We start from the raw sequence: 18,802 nt of genomic DNA on the forward strand, positions 1-18,802 counted from the left end.
GAAAGCCCGGGGGCTTGTACAAGCACGAACACACTAAGACAATGTAGATGCTAGAAACAGACTCAAAAACATGCACTGCCAAAATCCCTGGTTTGACAGAAATCGCTCCCTACTAAAATGTGGACCTGTTTACATGTTGCAATGGACCTCCAGTTCCCATCTGCTGGAGGGCTGAATCCATTGCCTGCTCTAAACCCAGTGCAGCAGATCTGGGCCTAGGGCTTCGAAGAAGGTTGGGGTGAATACTTTGGTTGGTGGCCCCCTATGTACGGTAGGTATTTTGGCAGTACCTGCTCTTGAGTCTGTGTTCTGCAGTCAATGTTTTCATGCACTTCCTGGACCACAGGGATGTAAGTCAGGACTTAATGTCCACATATTGATTTCCAGGTGCACGTCACGGCTCGAGATGACCACATTCCATCTGCCGTCAGTTCCTGGCACGCGGATATCTCTAATGTCGTGTGTTGTGTATTCAACACATAAATATTTATTATTTTCTCTTGCACTGGCCCAGCTCCTCCAAAATGCGAGTTTACACTTCTACATTGAGACTAAACACGGGGGCTGCCTGTACTTGCTTGGACAGATGGGATGGACAGCCAGGCTTTAACCAGCAGGGCACAGCCAGGTGACAACCATCACATGGTAGTGATGGTGTGATGGGCATGTCTACCAGAGTAAAACAGACCTTTGGTGATTCCTTGACCCCTAAAACACAGAGTGTGCTTGTGCCTGCTCTGTGTTTGATAAAAGTGTGCAGTGACTCTTCGGAGCTTGGAACATTTCACAAAGTGCTTATAGTTTAGCAGAATGGATGAGTGCCCATGAAAATCTCGATTTCATTCAGTAAGCTACACAATGTGTTTCTTAATGTTGGCAGCCTTTCGGACATTTTAAAAAGGTTGCAAATGTTTTATTTTTTTTGCAAACCAAAACCCCATGGACTCATAATGCATTAAAAATACCCACAATTATTTAATTTTAGGTGGATAATTCTCACAAATAAAAAGCATGCCGGAAATGTACTTTTATTTTCCTGCACAATTTTGGCCACCTGTCAGTGAGATATGCACATTTTGCAAACTTTACAGTCTGCATGTAGTGCAATGCTTGGTAATCTTTGCAAACCTTCAGATGGGAACTGTACATTTGTATGTATGTCTGCTCAGCATCGGATTTAATTGGCTACAATGGAACCGCTGCTTCAGGTGAGGTTGAGTACTTCTGTGAGAGAGCAGCGTGTCAAGGCTGTCGCTAATATAGGATATGATCAGTGGATCAATTGTTAGTTCTTAAACTTAGCACCTAATTCCAAATCCTGGCATCAGCAGGAAATTCTCTCACAATTCTTAGCTCTCCAGGTAACATGTCTGCTGGAGATCTAACCATAAACTAAAATAAAGGCAAATGTGCTTGTCTTTTGCAGTAATCTGCCACTTCCACAAGGGGGCGACCTAATGCTTTTTTCATGTCATTTAAATGCCAGCCGGCCTAGCTGCTGGCCTACATTAGGTGCTGCTAGAAAGCGAGCCCGATATGCTTGTGTTTCCACGCTGTATTCCCGCCTCCCATAATTCTGGTGGTACTTATAAGCAAGGCAAAACAACTATTAAATGCTACATTGAAAAGCTGCACAAGGTCCTTAGACAAGAATTGTTGCTGGGCGTTCCCACCCAAAAAAGATTAATGAGTTCATTACAGTCAGGGATTAAAATCAAGTGTCAAGATTCACCAAGGCTTGCACCAGTGCAGTGTCACAACTGGCGACACAAACCAGAGAAAAGTCTTGAACTGGGATCTACTTGGAAAGGAACACAAAGCCATGGTTGGCGCCGCTTTGCATCGGGGGCATCCCACGGGCGGTACATACAACCCCCAATGGTTTTTAATGCAAAGCCCTACCTAATAATGTAGACAGGGCTTTGTGTGACAAATGAAACCTCCTTGAGGCAGGCAGAATATTTGGGTGAAGTTTTCTTGTCTCAATTATTTTCTAACTTTGCACATGTGCTGTAACGTGCATCACAAATACATGCTACAAAAATATACATTATTTCTAAGCATAGCATTTTTTTATTGGAAAGGAACCCTGTGATATCACGTCCAATGATGTCTATCATCAACAGTGATCTCCAAGGACATGTTTTCTTCATTAAAATACAAAAGAAAGCACAAAAAAACAAGGCTTCTCTTCATCCACATGGAAGAGATCCTGCTTTTAAGACCATGTTTAGAGTTTGCAGCTCTGTGTTCCCCCACCTCGGGTATCAATTCATCCTCGGACCTACTGCTAATCCATGAGAAGATGCAGTCTGAATCACTGCCCCTGCTACTGCTGCTTTACAGATTATGGCTTTTTAAATGTTATATTGAATATTCCCCAAGATACTCCATTACCCTCTGGGACCACCCGCCACCGCGGTGACAATGGGGACTTCATCTGCGGCTCGGGGTCCTACACGGTTTAACCCTTGACAGGAGCCTTCCTTTTGTCGCTTCAGCACCTTGAGGGTGGACCTCAAGATCTCTTTCTGGAGCCTAAAGGCTTGTGCCCAGGTCTCACAGTGGCACCACCCTCAGCCCCTCTGGGTCCATTCCTATAGCCATCTGTTTGGTGGTCCTTCGTGCCTTCCTTGACCGAACAGATCTTGGGCTCGTCCGGGAGTGCTCGCAGACCTCGTTTGAAGAACAACCCTTGGCACAGCACCTCTGGAGGACGCAGAATGTATTCTGGATGGAGTGGATGGAGGCCTTCTTTGGTAGAGATGCTTGCATCAGGGGTCATTATAGCACATAGTGAGCCTGACAGTCACTTTCCTCCCTAGAATACGTATGCGGGGGTCTCTTCAAAGTTCCAAACTAGGAGTGGTTAGGACACTCCTCGGCAAAACTTGACTTCACCTACTCTTCGATGCCAACTTCTGAGGATGTCGCTTACTCTTCCTGGGTAATGAGGACAGCGGCTGTGGTCTTAGAGACAGGATTACCGGCTGCACCTGAGTTCACATGCAGTTTCCTGGCTGGAATTTGACACGAAGCTTCGAGTGTTTCTCAGCCCTGCTTTACTGGAACGAGCTCCCAGCATCCTATGGATGCACAAAAAAGCCCTTTGGTGCTTTCGAAGAGCAGACAGATTCCAAGCACAGAAAGGGCCGCCCTGGGGATGCAACAGGTCTATGGATGCACCTGTTGTGCAAGGCCCAAGTGGGTCAAGGCCCTGCGGGCTCCCTCGGTTTCACCTCCCCATTGGGCGGTCTCACCAAAATGCTGCAAGGCTGGCTGTTACTCCCGACCACATACTACCCGACAGTATCAACCCTCCTGCCTATCCGACCGCCCTGCCAGGTCTTTCACTACTTCACAGGCCGGGGTGGTGTTAGAAAAGAGGAAACAGCAGCAACTGGAGCGGTCCTAATCTGCAACCAGTCTGATGACACCGGCTTCATCTGATCTCTTGTAAAACCTGACCATCCACCGGGCGGATGCTCCTCGCGCTCCATTGGAGGTCCTTCAGCTTGGCCCAGTGAGCGATGCTATTTCCGAAGGGTTTTGTCCCGCCATTTCTGGATTCTCTGCACTCCATTGCAACTGTCCATTGTTAATCTTGCTACTATCTTATTTTGATGCGTGAGGTGCTTGCCCTCGTTAGCGGAGGTTCCATAGACCGGTTTACGCATTCTGCATGATAGTGCCAGAGAGGGACGAAGGACTGAGGTTGGTTGTTGGACCTGAGGATTATCGACTCCTTCTCGAAGAAGCAAGTTCAGAACGCCCTCCTCGGCTCAGGGTCTCCTGGTCGGTAACCAGCAGGACTCGGCACCTACGGAACAGATGTTTTCACATTCTGATCCCCCAGTTTCACAAACATTTCCTAGAGTGGTTGGTGCTGTTGGACCAGAACCAGTTTGCATTCCACCCCGCTGGCCTTACATCTGCATCCCAAGTCAACACTGCGATGTAGTATGCCAACAAACAAGGCCTTCGCGTAGGGTCTCTGAAGATAGGTCATTGGGCACCGTCAACGCAGTTGTCAGCGATTCCGCATCATTAGTCTGGGCCTTTGAATGTGAGGTAGATGCCCTACACAGGCCCTGAATGGCTAGTCACAAGGGGAGCTGGACTTTGCCCTGTGGGGCTATCCCCAGATGGAAATCTTTGAGTGATGGGCAAACGCTGTGTTCCACTGTCCCATGCTCTCCGATTTTCCCTTTGAAAGGGTTCACTACCGTCCTTTATGTGACTCGTTGTGCAGTGTCGGTAGTGGTCCCAGTGTGCAGTTCGTAGGGACCTGCAGGGTGGACTCGCGTACAGTCCTTGGGTGGCACGCGCAGTTTGCCAGAACTCTTCAGTTATTCCATGCCAGTTCAGGGGGTGACGGGTGGCTCGCTGTGGTAGAGTGGCACAATGCTGGGCGATAGTTGTCTTGTAGGTGAGTGTAAGAGGGCCGTGTAGTATGAGGTCAAGAATTTTTCGCGCACACATGGAGGTGGGGGGTCGGTCATTTTTGTATCTTGGTCCAAAGCTTTGGAATGGTCTCCCAGGACCTCTTCGTAACTTTTCTTCTCTCACGGTTTTTCGCAAGAGATTGAAGACTTGGCTGATTTAGACTAGAGGCTGCATTCACTCTACCTGGGTCTAGCGCCAGGAAACCCTCTCGGGTAGCCGTGCGCTTTATAAGACGCAATAATAATAATAAGGTGGTCGGTATGCAGCTCGTTTGAACTGCAGCCAGAGGCACAACCTCTGAGTGATGTAGTATTATTGAGGGCCAGGAAGGTCGTGTATGGATTTTCACTACTGTACAACTCCCAGGCTGGACCCAGTAGTGTAAATCCACTCCAGTGACATACCCATGGCAGGGGGATGCCCTTGAGCTGATCTTGAAGCGCGGAACATTGATATGGTGTTTGGGGTGGCAGCGGCAGGTTGGCAGCGAAGAGACACCATAGTCAGATGCACACACTGCAGATTCACACGGGGTCCTGGAAAGGATGGAACAGAAAGACCTTAAGACCCAGTGTGCCCCTTTGTCCTACTCGTGGCCACTCCTCGAGCACCCCTGCACCCCTCGTAGGGTTCAGCTCTATGCAGCCTCCTCGTACCCTATCTCAGGACCTCTATCCCCTTGGCTGGTGATGGCTCTCGTCTGTCTGAAAAGTCCAGGACACAACATGTCTATTTGTCAAGCGCACATTCACCCAGAAGTGTATCTTGGCGCTGAATAACAGACTTTTATTGTTGGCCAACTCAATGGTACTAATTTTATTGACCTCAGAAGAATGAAAGGCTGATTGGACCCACCAGGATTTGATCCTGTGATCATGAGGCCAAACACAGACCCCTAGGATGGGCGCGTTGGTCCACTTTGCCGCCTGACCCGGTACAGACGAGGGCAGACAATGAAAAGATCCGCAGGATCAGTATTTCACCGCGTGCCTGAGCAGGAGCATACTAGGTGTTCTGTCTGCTGTTACAGCGCATATTCGATATCTGTTCTAGGTCCTCGCGCCCAGAACACAGCTGGCCTCAGAGAAAGTCCGGCAGCAAGACTGTAATTGGAAGGGGCCGGGTGTATTAAAAGGGACAGAGGTGTCAGATGGGAGTAAAAGGCCATCAAACTGACGCACGTCTACCCTGACGTCATATCAGGCGTGGGTCTCCAGCCTCGTATGGCCTCGGAATTCTTTGTGCATTGAAGTATCATTCTTGCGGGCTCGGTGGCTCGCCGATTTAAACGCTTCTGGCTGCCGTCTGCCGTGATCCTAAGATGGTTCGTTTGAATCCTAGCAGTGTCAACTCCGCCCTCCATCCTGCCTAGGTCGGTAAGGCGAGTATCATTAAATGTAAGCTAGTTATATCGCTTATAGACGGGCACAACTGCAGGCCGCGATGTACTGGACAGCACAGAAGTATTACAAATATTATTACCCAGGATAATGTGGGTCCAACCCTCCCTTCCCCCGGTACCCAGGGAACGCCGCTCTCAGCTGAAAGCGTTGACATTTAAGGAGATGGTGTGAGTCAGGCAACCCATGAGTCACCATGGGCAGGGGGCCTGCTCGGGTGGGGCCCCTCGGCTCGGGTGGGGCCTCTCGGCTCGGGTGCAGCCATGAATCGGTGCTGTGTCCCGCCTAAAAGCACGAAGAGAATTCCACCCGTCATCACAGGCACATGGGCCTCGTCCGGGACTTGCACCGGATCCCGTCTGGAAATCCTGCGAGCGAGGAAGGGGTGGAGGCCGGGGGCAGAGCTGTGGGGAGCAGGCAGACGGTAGAGCCGTCATGAGTGGATGCAAGGCGGTGAAATCAAGGCGCTGTGAGTACGGACTCCCAGGGCGGCACTACAAGCCTATACGGAAATAAACCCTTTTAACTTCCCAAAAAGGGGACAAGTCGCCTAATTTCCATGTGAGCAAAGGGGCCAATAGCACTCTTTTTACTAACCCTGCGCGTAGTTCCCGAAGTAGCGCTACGTGTAGCTAAGCGAAGTGCACTTTGCGCTACGCGTAGCACTTCGCAAACTGCGTAGTACCCTGATCGCACTGTTCAAGCTGCTGTTTTCAATGATTGCACAGTGCGGACAAGCATCCGGCACTGTGCAATCATTAAAAACGGCATCTTGCACAGTGCGAGCTGTAGTTTTCTGTCGCTCAAGTAGATTTTTACTCGAGCGGCAACTTTCTCAACGCGGACTGGTAGTTTCTCATCGCAAGCGGTCGTGAGCATACGCGACCACCTGCAATGAGAAACCTGACCTCCCCACGTTGAGAATCTCGCCGGGAGGTTTATTTTCCACGCTTGCGATCGGCAACTTGATGTTGCTTATCGGGAACGAGGAAAAAGTCTCGCCGGGTTGTCATTTTGCTTGCTCGCGGTCGCCAACTTGACGGTGAGGACCGCGAGCAAGCAAAAAATTACTGCTGCCCTACGCTACGCTATGCGTGTTTGCATTGTGCTACGTGCAGTTCGTGCAGTGCGAAGTAGCGGAAACTTCACAAACTACGCGAGCGTAGTGTAGTGCTATGCCCAGGTTTACTTTTTACACAACAGGAAATGTTCGCCCTTTGCGAGAATTGAGATTTTTTCAACCTACTTAAAGTTGCAAAGTTTAAGATTTTAAAAAAAAAATCCTGTCTAAATCCACTCTAGCTTTGTGCAGGAAGCGAGCTCCGCACACCCACTCACTGCATATTTTTTAAGGGCTGAGATTTGCAAACCCCCACAGCCTCGTGGGCCCTTGTTGGACCTCAGTGCGGTCTGTGAATCAGGTGCCAGACCCACAAGCCTCACATGGGGTTCAGGATGGGTCTGGGGGGCCCTTGCTATAGGGTTCATGGACCCTGAGTTGGACTCCCGAACTCGGGCTATGATGCAGTTTAGTGAACCCCACATGGTGCCGACGACCCCTGGGCCACAGTCTAGACTTTTTTGTCTGTGTTCCCAGGGAGTTCCCGTTGGGGTCCCTCCTAAGGCAGAGGGTGACGGGGTGTTCCCCATATCCCCTTATGGCCCCGTCACCTTTTTTCAAGATTCCTGGGCCCATATCCCGTAATGGCAGCAGGAACAACATTTTCTGTCAGTCAGTTTGTTCAGGTTTTCTAACCCGGGATTGGGTCCGTCAACCTAAACTGGATGATGGGCTGAACAAAGTTCTGTCATCATCCAATCAAATTAGCTGTTTTTATTTTTATTTGTGTCTGAAGATGGTCCATAAACTGTGGTTCATGGACCATCCAAAGACTAACAGCCCAAATACCTCTCACGATGTAACCTTTCTAAGCCCATCAGGCATATTTATGTAATGCTGTTTTCTCTACAAATACTCATCGGACACTTCTTTAAGTAAAGATCTACTTCCATGCCTCGTTTGGTGTAGGTGTGTTCAGCCACTTTTCGTGCACTTGTGAGTGAAGATAATCAATCCTATTGGTGATAAAATAGGAAAAGTCACCTTTTGACCGCACCCATTTCTCTGCTCCATTGGTGGATCTACATGAGACCTGCCCTGCCAAATCCAAATCTGGTCAACATTTTCTTTAAAAGTTTCACGCAGATTCATCAAATGTGCCAGCATCATTATGAAAACAAAACACAGATTTCAATGGAAATTCTGACCTATACTTTCACAAATATGCAGATATTGGTTGAATTATTGTCCCCCTAAGTAGACAAAGTTTGCCAAACAGCTTTTTAATTTGAGGTTTCTCTCCTTTGTATAATTTAAGTTACCAAATTATAAAGTCTGGCAGACTTGAGTCAAAGTGAGTGATGTGCATCTGTTCCTGCTCCATCCTTAGCAGTCTTTGAGAGTCTCTGACGTGTCTAAGAACCTTCCACTTTTACGCTTTAGTCCAGTGGACTTTCCACATATTGTGTTATGACATTAAAACCCCTGGACATAGCCAGAAGATGGAGGCATCAGAGGAGACTTTGGCACCCAAGTACTGATGCTAGAGTAGGACAAGCACTTTGAGGTACTGTACGTCAGATCTGTGGATCTCACACATAGTGTTTCTGTTGAGTATGTAGAGCTCTTCTGTCATTCATCTCAAGAGTAGGCCAATGGCATTCTGTCACTCTTCCCACTTATCTTGTGGCTGGCGGAGGATTCTGAGGGGGTAGATAGGATGGTCTTCAGTTTTATGTGAAAGCGGGGCTGAGCATTCAGCAACTTTCTGCAGCTCATCATCAATTCATGCACTCTGTCTCTGTTCTGATCAGCTGTATGCTGTATATTCATAGTAATGTTTCTTTTTTTCTCTCTCATTGTGTTGTCTTTGTCAATTTGTTGTGTCTGTTCCATCTCCATATTCATCAATCCATGCACACGCCTACCACTCACCAAAACATGCACCCATTCATCATCCTATTCATTCATCTTCACCTCGACTTGCTCTTTACACCTCACACCCACACATTGAACCACCGCCTCACTATTCTTTATCGCATATCACTCACTCATTAAACCAAACCCCATTCTCCAAAACAATTGACAAACTTTCTACTTGTTTTCCTTCTCACACACCAACTACACTCCAATGATTTCTCAATTAATACCCACACATGGGAAACTTACTTCACCCTTTCATTCATACATACACACAATGGTTTACTTTGAACACATTCCACTCACACATCTACCACTACAATCATCTTTTGATCTATTCATATTTACCTTTTGACTCACACAACCATATATTATCCCATCCTTATCACTACCCATACATTCATCCATCCATCCATAAATCCATCCATCCATCCATACATCCATCCATACATCCATCCATTATTCCACTCACCTTGATTCCACTGAACCACATGCCCACATAACCCATCATGCACACACCAACCACCCTCCCACTCCTGCATCCACCCCTATCTACAAAACCACTCATCTACTGGTTACATCATTTTGCCATCCGTTCGTGCATCATTCCATTTTCCTACCACTCATGCCTGCACTCTCCATCAACGCGCTCTCCTGTCTCTGTCCTCCTCCTGTGGCTTGTTGTCCTGTGACTCCTGTCAGAGTACAATGCCAAACTCCGGAACATCCGGAAAAGCATGAAAGCCACCCATCCTCCTCTCGAGCGGCAGCGGTCCTTCACCTTCTCTGGTTTGTTCCATTCCTTCCTCCTCTCTTGGCTCATCCATCTGCATGGTTTGGCTTTCAACATCTGCATGCCACATGTGTGTATGTGTTGCCTTTGAGGCATGAGAATGACACTCTAGTCATGGAAGGAATATCTATCATCTCACCTCCCACTCAAGGCTGTGGCATTGTCAGATGGACCAGTGGTGCCCACAGCCATGTTACTGGGTCTCTGACCGAGGCACACCTCCAAGGGGGCTAGTGAGATGTTGGCCAATTTCACCTTAAACCAGGCAACTGGAATTGGGACCAGTCTCACCCAAGTGATTTATATTTTGACCAATACCAATTTTTAACCAGGCTACTGAGATTCCATCAACAACATTAAAAGTAAGACCATTGAGGTTAAGACTGATGCCTGCATGGGCCAAACCATTTATAATAAGACTGATGCCAGCCTGGTTCATACCATGGAGACTGATGCCACCATGGCCCAAACCATTGATAATAAGACTGATGCCAAGCTTGCCCCAACCATTGAGTTTAAGACTGGTGCCATCCTGGCCCATGCCATTGAGATTAAAACTGATGCCCCCCTTGCCCTTATGATAGAGATTAAGACTGATGCCACCCTGGCCCCTACCGTTGAGTTTAAGACTGATGCCCCCCTGCCCCTACCATTGAGATTAAGACTGATGCCACCCTGTCCCACACCCTTTAGATTAAGACCGATGCCCCCCTGACCCTACCATTGAGATTAAGACTGATGCCCCCCTGCCCCTACCATTGAGATTAAGACTGATGCCACCCTGTCCCACACCCTTTAGATTAAGACCGATGCCCCCCTGACCCTACCATTGAGATTAAGACTGATGCCCCCCTGCCCCTACCATTGAGAATAAGACTGATGCCACCCTGCCGCACACCCTTGAGATTAACGCTGATGCCACCCTGCCCCTACCATTGAGATTAAGACTGATGCCCTCTTTCCCCTACCATTGAGATTAAGACTGATGCCACCCTGGCCCTACCATTGAGATTAAAATCGATGCCACCCTGGGCCCTACCATTTAGATTAAGATCGGTGCCACTCTGGCCCATACCATTGAGATTAGGACTGATGCCAAGAGGCTGCAAGGATGGTTGTACCATGAAGATTGAGCCTTTCCAAAACTCGTCAGACCACCCAAGACCAACTCATTACAATGATGGCCACCCCACCAAAATCATATTGTTGCAAGGGTGGTTGAATCACCGGAAAAAACTTGTTGTGCTCATGGCTCTAACATAAAACATCATTTCACTGATGGCGACATCCCAAGGTCCCCCTCTTGCAGTGCTTGCTGTACTCGTCCAACGCAGATCATTGGGATATGTTTCTTCTCTGCCTTCCTATACCCTTCATTGAGATTAGGAATGCCAACCAAGACCAGCTCATTGAGGTACCAGCATCAACGACCCGCTGCTTGCATCGCTGATCCATCACCCAAAGCCAGCTGCTTGCGATGACCTTTAGGCTATCCAAAATCATCAAATCTTAAATGTCAGTGGCCCCACCCAGCCCGCAGCAATGCTTGCGCCGCGGGCTGCAGAGCTCCGACCCTGAGCACAGCATTGGTGAATACGACACACAGGAAAGGCGCTCGCGGGAATGGTGGAGTCACCTGGGCCCAGAGTAGATATTGGGTTTGTTTCCTCTCGAATACAGGGATGTCGAGATGTAAGTGGGGGTACACTGGGCAGCCAACAGCGTCACAGCCTGTGCCATACATACTGAGAACACCTTCTGATGCCCCTACATAAACAGGCGTGTCCAGCTGGTGGAGAGGACTGGGCCAGCAAGCATAGTTACAGGAGCAGGCAGGCACAGTGGCACAGTGCCCACAGCTTAACTAGGCTTGGAGCTTAGAAATATCAGTTAAAAAATAATAGTTTTCATCTATTGTTATTGGCTCAGTAAGTATCAAATAAAGTTGGTTAATGACTTTATCTAAAACCTTTCTCCAGTAAAGTTGTAAATCTTTTGCATCCATTGTTCTGTGAAACAACAGACATCACATGCAAAGTGGAACAGATGGAATGAGTGGCCCTGACAGCTCCCTAGTCTCGGTTGATATTACCTGTCCCTCCTTGGCCCACTGTCCCAGTAATCTCCGACTAGAGCACCTGCTGTGTCTCCGTTCCTTCAGCTCACACCTCCGCTGTGTGGTTTCATTTCTAACACCTTGTGTTGAGCCTGATGTAACCCTGAAGCATCTGTTAACCGTGTGCTGAAATCCTCAGGTGTTTTCTGCATTTCCTCTTGGCTTGATGTTTGCATGGTGTGCACATTGTTTTTTCCACATGTTTGTTGTTTGCAAGGAGACTTGTCACACATCTGAGGGGACTGGCCTGCAGAGCGAGTTAGATATATTGAAATGTGCGTCTCCGAGGCCACTAGGGCAGAGTTCAGCCATGTACTACATTGAGCTGAGATGTGACTGACTCTGTCCCAGCCCTTCCAGTCTCCAGGATTGCTGTTCTTTTGCTATATATCCGCTGCACACATGAACCTGGCTAACTCTGACACTGACCAGCACAAGCTTGAATCTCACAAGCTTGTTAGGCCCATCTCAGCTCCATGTTAGTGCACCCACTTTGCCTCTCACTGCACCTAGTGAACGTGTCTCTGTGCATTGAAAACGTGATAACTGCTCATTGTGCACTAGGTGACTCTGGGCGTTTGCACTGAATACTGTCCATGCACACTCACTCGGTGTGGCCCTCACAGTGACACCAGTCACCTGAAACAGAAATGAGCCAATCATAAATTGTCTGGATGATGGCATCCAGCTGGGATTTGATTGGAAGATAGATGCAGGGGTGGCCCTGATTGGACTGTGGCTCACTTTGCTTTGTAATGCTTTTCCTCTTCCCTGTGGTTCCTATCTACCTTACATCTAGACAGACATCAGAGCTGAAGCCATAGTTCTATGCTGGACCAATCAAATCTATTGATATCTGAGCGCTCCATTGCATGAGGGTGCCTGCGTTGGGGTTGAGTCGTGAGACTTAGCACCGTCGCAGGGGGAAACGCGTAGCTGCACCACATTCTTGAGAATAGGGTACAGCCTGATGTTTCGGAAGTGGCGGTGAGAGGCGTTAAGCCAAGGAGACTAACGCCTCTCACCGACACTTCCTCGTGAATATGCCCCTGTGTTGTTAAGACATGCACTGTAATTCCATGCGTAGTCCCATCAGACATCCACTGTAGGGCTGAATGACAGTGTCACAGCTCAGCTGCAAAAATACCGTCAATAAAAAGGTGACTATCTGGGGTGGGCATGCAGAAAAGGTCGAGTTCTTACAGCTTGCGTATGTATAGATAAAAAAAATGCAATAGATATCCACCAATATTGCAATAAATTCCATACTTGTGCAAAAGGAGAATTCAAAAGTGTGAGAAGCCATTTTTTTTTTTTGCTTAAAGGTTTTTGGCTGTCCTGTTCCTACAGAAGGTTTAGATTTGTGTTTAAGTTTGAAAGAAAGTGTAGAAAGAGATATCTCAGTAGGTTGAGGCACTTCCTGAAAGACTGGTGCGCAAGATGCAGATTTCAGGCTAAAGTAGTTGTTAGATCGACTCCTCTTTTCTTCCTGCTCGTGTCGTTAATATGATATTGATTCTATATGTCTCTTTTTTAACATTGTCAAGCGCTGCAATACCCACGATGGTCTTGTTCACGCTATATAAAACTTTCAAATAAATAAGTACAAAACTTCTTGTTTGATCACAGCTGTGAAGGGGTTCAAGAGCCAAGGCTGTGTGAACCGAATGTATGATGTTACTACACGATCATGTTGATTGCGGTATGTTACAACGCAGGTTTTACAAAGCAAGTCGTTTCAATGACTTGCGCTGGAGGGCGCTGGACTTAGGGATAGTACGATTTACTATTCCAACACCAGTCTACGTACAGTAGGGAAGGTGTTCGACTAGTAAACCATACCATTCCTTAGCTTACAGCGCCATCCAGCGCTAGTCGCTGAAATGGCTTTAGTTGTAAAGCCCATGTTCTAAACCTACTGCGGTGAAACGCCTGCATTGTAAAGGTCGTATCCCGTGTGAACGGAATGCTCTGTGCTATAACAGTTCAACAGTTTCATGCTACACTTGCTGCTCCAAGGATATTCTTAAAGGCTCTTCTGCAAGGATTTCAACCAGTGTGCGACCCTGCATGTGGCATAGCAACAAGAATCTAAGATCATTTGTCTCTGGGCATAACAGTGGGTCAGGGAGATGGGGGTCAGGTGGTTATAAAATATTTGATGCCTGACTTCTCCCACATCTGCACTCTTTCTAGTTGTCAGGTTTTTCACTGAGGCATTGAGGGCTTCTAGTGATCTTACACATTTTTTCAAGACAAGTATTTATTTATTTAGGTGTTTTGTAACATGCCCTGTGTTCATTATGTCCATTTCAGAGCACAAAGATACACCGAAAGAAAAGAGATTGAAAAAGGGAAATTATTTATTTCTGTGTTTTGTGAGGAGGGAGAAAGACCTATTGACAATTAGAAAAGTTGTCTAGACAATTGTTTATCTTCTAGGTCAATTGTACTCCAAATCTGTGGTGTTCATGGAATGACCCATCTCCAGGTTTTCGCATGGGTGGACTCCATACTTATAATAGCTGGAACAGTTACTTCCTTCTAGGCTCAGAGTTCGGTGGTTAGTGTCCTCTCCAAAACGGCCATGGTAGGAAAAGCTAAGGCATCATGTCCTGCATGGTAAGTGTGTCCATGTGGGTTTATTGCCTGAGAATGATAAACGAGCCAAGACTTGTTGACCGGCATGGTAGGTATGCTCTTGAGAAACTATCTTCTGACCAAGGTAGGTGAACGCAAGCTTTGTTGACCTGAATTGGATTGTAGTTGTGCACATGGATATTACCCTGTCCTTGCCGACCATGGGAGCTAATGTCAAATCTTCTTGACCCGCATGGAAGGTGTGCCCCTAGGGGTTGGGTTCTCTTAACCAACAGTGGTAGTAGAGGTCAGCTTGACCTGCATTGAAGGTGTGTCCATTGGTAATAGCTTCTTCCAATCGACCATGGTAGGTGAAGCCTGGGCTTTTTGACGCTCATGGTAGATGTGGACATAAGTATTGACTTCTAAACCATGATAGACAATGTCAAGGCTTTACCCCTGCATGTTGGTGGTGCATCTGGTTGTTGCCTACTCCTTTACAACCATTGTAGGCAATGTCAAATAATCGTGACTTGCATAGAAGGTGTGCCACGAGCATTGGATTTTACATTCAGCCGGGGAAGGTCTTGACCTGCATTAAAATACATGCCCACTCTAATGGGATTAGTCCCTTCTTAAACCTCCATGTTGAGCTGAAACTGGGGGGTTTTCTCTGCCTGGTGCATGTGGTTATCCCCATCTCCTAGCTGACCATGCTAGATACAGCCAAGCCTTATTGGTCTGCCTGGATCCACTGGATTGCTACATACTCAGCATCTATGAAAATTAAAATTAGATTAACTAGAATTCCATTTAAACATGAAACTGGGAGCATCTGTGGTATGAATGAACTCCTGGAGTCATTGATACTGCTGCATCTGCCTTGGTTATCTGACTGCCAGGGTAACTAAGGTGTTGTGCCCTCATCCTCGTCACCAGCCATGGAAGGTGAACCTCAGAAGGCTCTCATGGCCTCCCTGACCTCCGACCTGAGGATATAGTGTCTTCTCTGACCTCTGTGACACAGATGCTTACATCCTCCCAATCTCCTTACCATCTGGGGTAGAGGGTCCTAACGATACCACAAGCTGATATATTGACACCAATCGCAGCCATCAATCAAAGAATGAAAACCTTATAAACAGAGTATAGGTACTTTGAAACACTGCACATCTTGTTGCAGGGATTCTGCTAAAAAACAGAACTATGCCTGGGACCACAGAACATCAGTATGTCTGAACTGAGTCACCAGACCACAGCAGTATCTATGGGCCCAATTCCAGACTAGCTCACTGTGCCTTCCTTGCTCTCCTAACCTTTCCAAAGAAACAAGTAATTTGGCACCCCAGAACACAGCACCCCAGACCCTCTCAGGGATCGCGGTAGCAGGCCATCACCTTTCGTCCTCTCACTCATACATATCCACAGTGAACAGAAAAGAGACACGAAGAAAGCTTGCAATATTTATTGAAAGGATTGTGCTCTATTTTGCATTAACTGCGCTGCAATGAAAAGACGTATACAAGATAGAAATGTGGTTGGCATGATTAGCAAACTGTACACAATGAAAAGAACTGTCATATTGGAAGACTGTCGTGCCTAAACCTACCCTTACTATAGAAGCATCTCTGGGATTAGTCGTGGACCCCATTCCTGGCATTCACAGGTAGTTGTTCTACCTCTCAGGCAATGTTCAAGTTCAAGTTCGAGTATTTGTATAGCGCACTACTCACCCAGAGGGTCTCAAGGCGCTGGGGGAATGGGTTCAATATTTGTCGAATAGCCAGGTTTTGAGTTCTTTTCTGAAGGAGATGTGGTTCTGAGTAAGGCGGAGGTGGGTGGGGAGAGAGTTCCAGGTCTTGGCAGCCAGGAAGGAGAAGGATCTGCCACCCATGGTGGATTTCCGGATGCACGGGATTGCGGCGAGGGCTTGATTGGACGATCTTAGTTGGCGGGTGGGTTTGTAGAAGGACAGTCGAGTGTTGAGGCATTCGGGTCCTAGGTTGTAGAGGGCTCTCATTCTTGCCTCAGGACCTTTGCTTTTCAAAACAGCCAATTCCGGTCTCTATGATAAGAGTTGCATGTTCAAAACAGCAGCTGGATGTGTGTATTATGTCAGGTGTGTGTCCGCCCACAGAGAAATCAGAGCACTGTGTTTTACGACCTTGTATGAAATGTTCCGTCTAAATCCCATCAGTAAAACTGAATTACAAAACATGTGCAGCCTATTTGTAAAATACATCTGTAGCACAAAAACAAGCGTGTTCTTTTGTAATGTTTGCAAAGCAAAGGCAGCATGCTACGCGAAGTTAGGCTAACATAAGGGAGAGCACTATAGGCCTATAGGAAATAAATGACAATCTTCTGCCTTTTCTGAGAGTGCCCACTGCAGAAAGGTGTTGTTTGTGAACTCTACCCAGTGCCCACTGTTCGGTAACCTGTGATGGCTGTCCCTCCTCACAGCACATTGTATCTGTGAAGAAAGCTGCGCTCATTTGATGTATTTATTTTTGCAATTTTATATAGCGCAGACATGGCCCGAAGGCATCAGAGCGCTTTACAACAGTAGCAAGATGCATGGGTTACAGTTACAGTAATTAAACTTGGACATTTTTACTGGTAGATGTGTGCAGGAGTTGCCCTGAGAGATGGTTACAGCAGTTGGCCAGAGGACGTACACAGTTAAAGCATCGATTTAGATGGTGGGGGTCATATAGCAAAGGTAGTTCAGATCATGGTGGAGCGAGTACTTATGTCTGGTCGACGGGGAATAACCAAGATGTCTGTCGAATAGAAGGAGCATGAGGTCCTTTTTGAAGATGACTAGGCAGGTGGTTAGGAGGAGGGAGGCCGGCCGAGAGTTCCAGGTTCTAACGGCTCTACCAGAGAAAGACTGGAACATGTATCGTTCTCGACTGAAAGTGTGGGGGGCGGGGGGTGCCAGGAGCAGAGATTGTGCAATTGCCCTGAGGATTTTCAGTTTCTTATTTAGATAGGAGGGTGAAGAGGAGAATTGTGATCTGTGGGTAATACAGACATTTTCGAAGTAGGCCCACGCTTCAAGGGAAGCCATTGTTGGGTTAGCCTAGCTGGGCAGGGGAAATGTGGTCACATTTCTTGGGACCTAAAACGAAGCGCGCTGCAGCATGTAGTGTTGCTCTCAGTGGGCCTAGCTGAACTTTGTGAATACCTGAGGGAAGGGTATTCCATAGTTTAGTCTGGAGAAAATGAGAGACTGCCCCACTGTTTTCAGGTTTTGATTTGGAATCAATTGTCTGATGCCCCCAAAGCTGCCTACGTTGGTGTCGGTCACTATCGGCCATAGCTGTGATGTGGCTTTGAAGATTAAGATGATTGTCATGGGTGATAACAATGAATCTAGCTATCTGTACAATGGCCGGACAGCCATCCAGGGCGGGATGGTAAGACGTCCAATCTTGTATAGGAGTTTTTGCCCTCAGAGATAAAGAAATGTTGTTTTAATTCGGTTGAGTTTTAAATGGTGGTTGGACATCCAGTTTAGCATATTTAAGAATGTTTTTAAAAGTCGGACAACAACAACGAAGGATGAACTTTTCATGTATATTTTGTATCGTTGTCTTAGAGGTGGAAAAGAATTCCAGATATTCTGAGAATCACACATAGTGGTTCTAGGTAGCGGGTAAAGAGGTTTGGGAAAGGAGCGTACCTTGAGGAACTCCTTCATCAACGCGGACTGGTCTCGAGAACGGGTCAACCTATTTCACAATTTGTGAACGGTTGGTTAGGTATGAGGAGAACCAGTTGAGGACTGTACCCCCACATCCCATTCATTGTTGTACTGTGCGAAGGAGTTCCAGGTGGTTGGCAGTGTTGAATGCCGCAGATAAATCCAGGAGGACCAGGAGGCAGGAGTTACCGGAGGAGAGTATTCTAAGGTAGTCATTGACTAATTGAAGAATCGCAGCACCTGTACTGTGTCCCTGGCACAAACCTGATAGAAGACTGTCTAGAAGGTTGTTTGTTCAAATGCTTGAAGCGAGTTGGGACATTACGCTACTTTTGATGACTTTGCCTAGGAATGGGAGTGTGGAGACTGGGCAGTAGTTGTTTGTTTTCTCTGAATCGAGAGTCTATTTTTTCAAGAGAGCAGAGATTTGACCCCGTTTTAGTCGTTATGGAAAAAGGCCCAATTTGAAAGAGGAGTTGACCATGTTGGTCCATGGGGGGTAGATTTGCTGGTAGAACATGGGATGGCGTCCTGAAGGTGGTTTGAGGGTTTTACTTTAGAGATTCTTCATTGTTAGTCCCTTTCCGAAATTGGAGAGAAAGATGACCATGATTGCAGTGTCTTGCATGGAGGAATCTCAACCATTTTGAGTGAGTCACTGTTGGGTTGCGAGAAATGAATGTCTGTAACTTTTATATCAAGGAAATCTGAGAAGTAAGGGCTCTGATATGGGAGGATTTGGTTCTGAGGATTCTGTGTTTGTGTTGTTTTCTCACTT

General features: G+C 47.1%; 1 protein-coding gene across 3 annotated transcripts in view; it reads left to right on the forward strand.

The window, feature by feature from the left end:
* TNS1 (tensin 1) overlaps positions 1–18,802 on the forward strand; it is a 1,287,061-nt gene that overhangs the window by 1,154,914 nt on the left and 113,345 nt on the right. For 2 of the 3 annotated variants that reach the window (XR_015308332.1, XM_086954487.1), the window contains exon 19: positions 9,529–9,615. The exons of the other annotated variant lie outside the window; for it this stretch is intronic. Coding sequence is in view for 1 of the 2 variants with exons in the window: in XM_086954487.1 (XP_086810613.1) it covers positions 9,529–9,615 (87 nt within the window). In the remaining variant the exon portion in view is untranslated. The remainder of the gene's footprint in view (positions 1–9,528; positions 9,616–18,802) is intronic. 3 annotated transcript variants of the gene reach the window in all.

The sequence above is a fragment of the Lissotriton vulgaris genome, chromosome 2_1, assembly GCF_964263255.1.
Source record: "Lissotriton vulgaris chromosome 2_1, aLisVul1.2, whole genome shotgun sequence".
NCBI classification, from domain to species: domain Eukaryota; kingdom Metazoa; phylum Chordata; class Amphibia; order Caudata; family Salamandridae; genus Lissotriton; species Lissotriton vulgaris.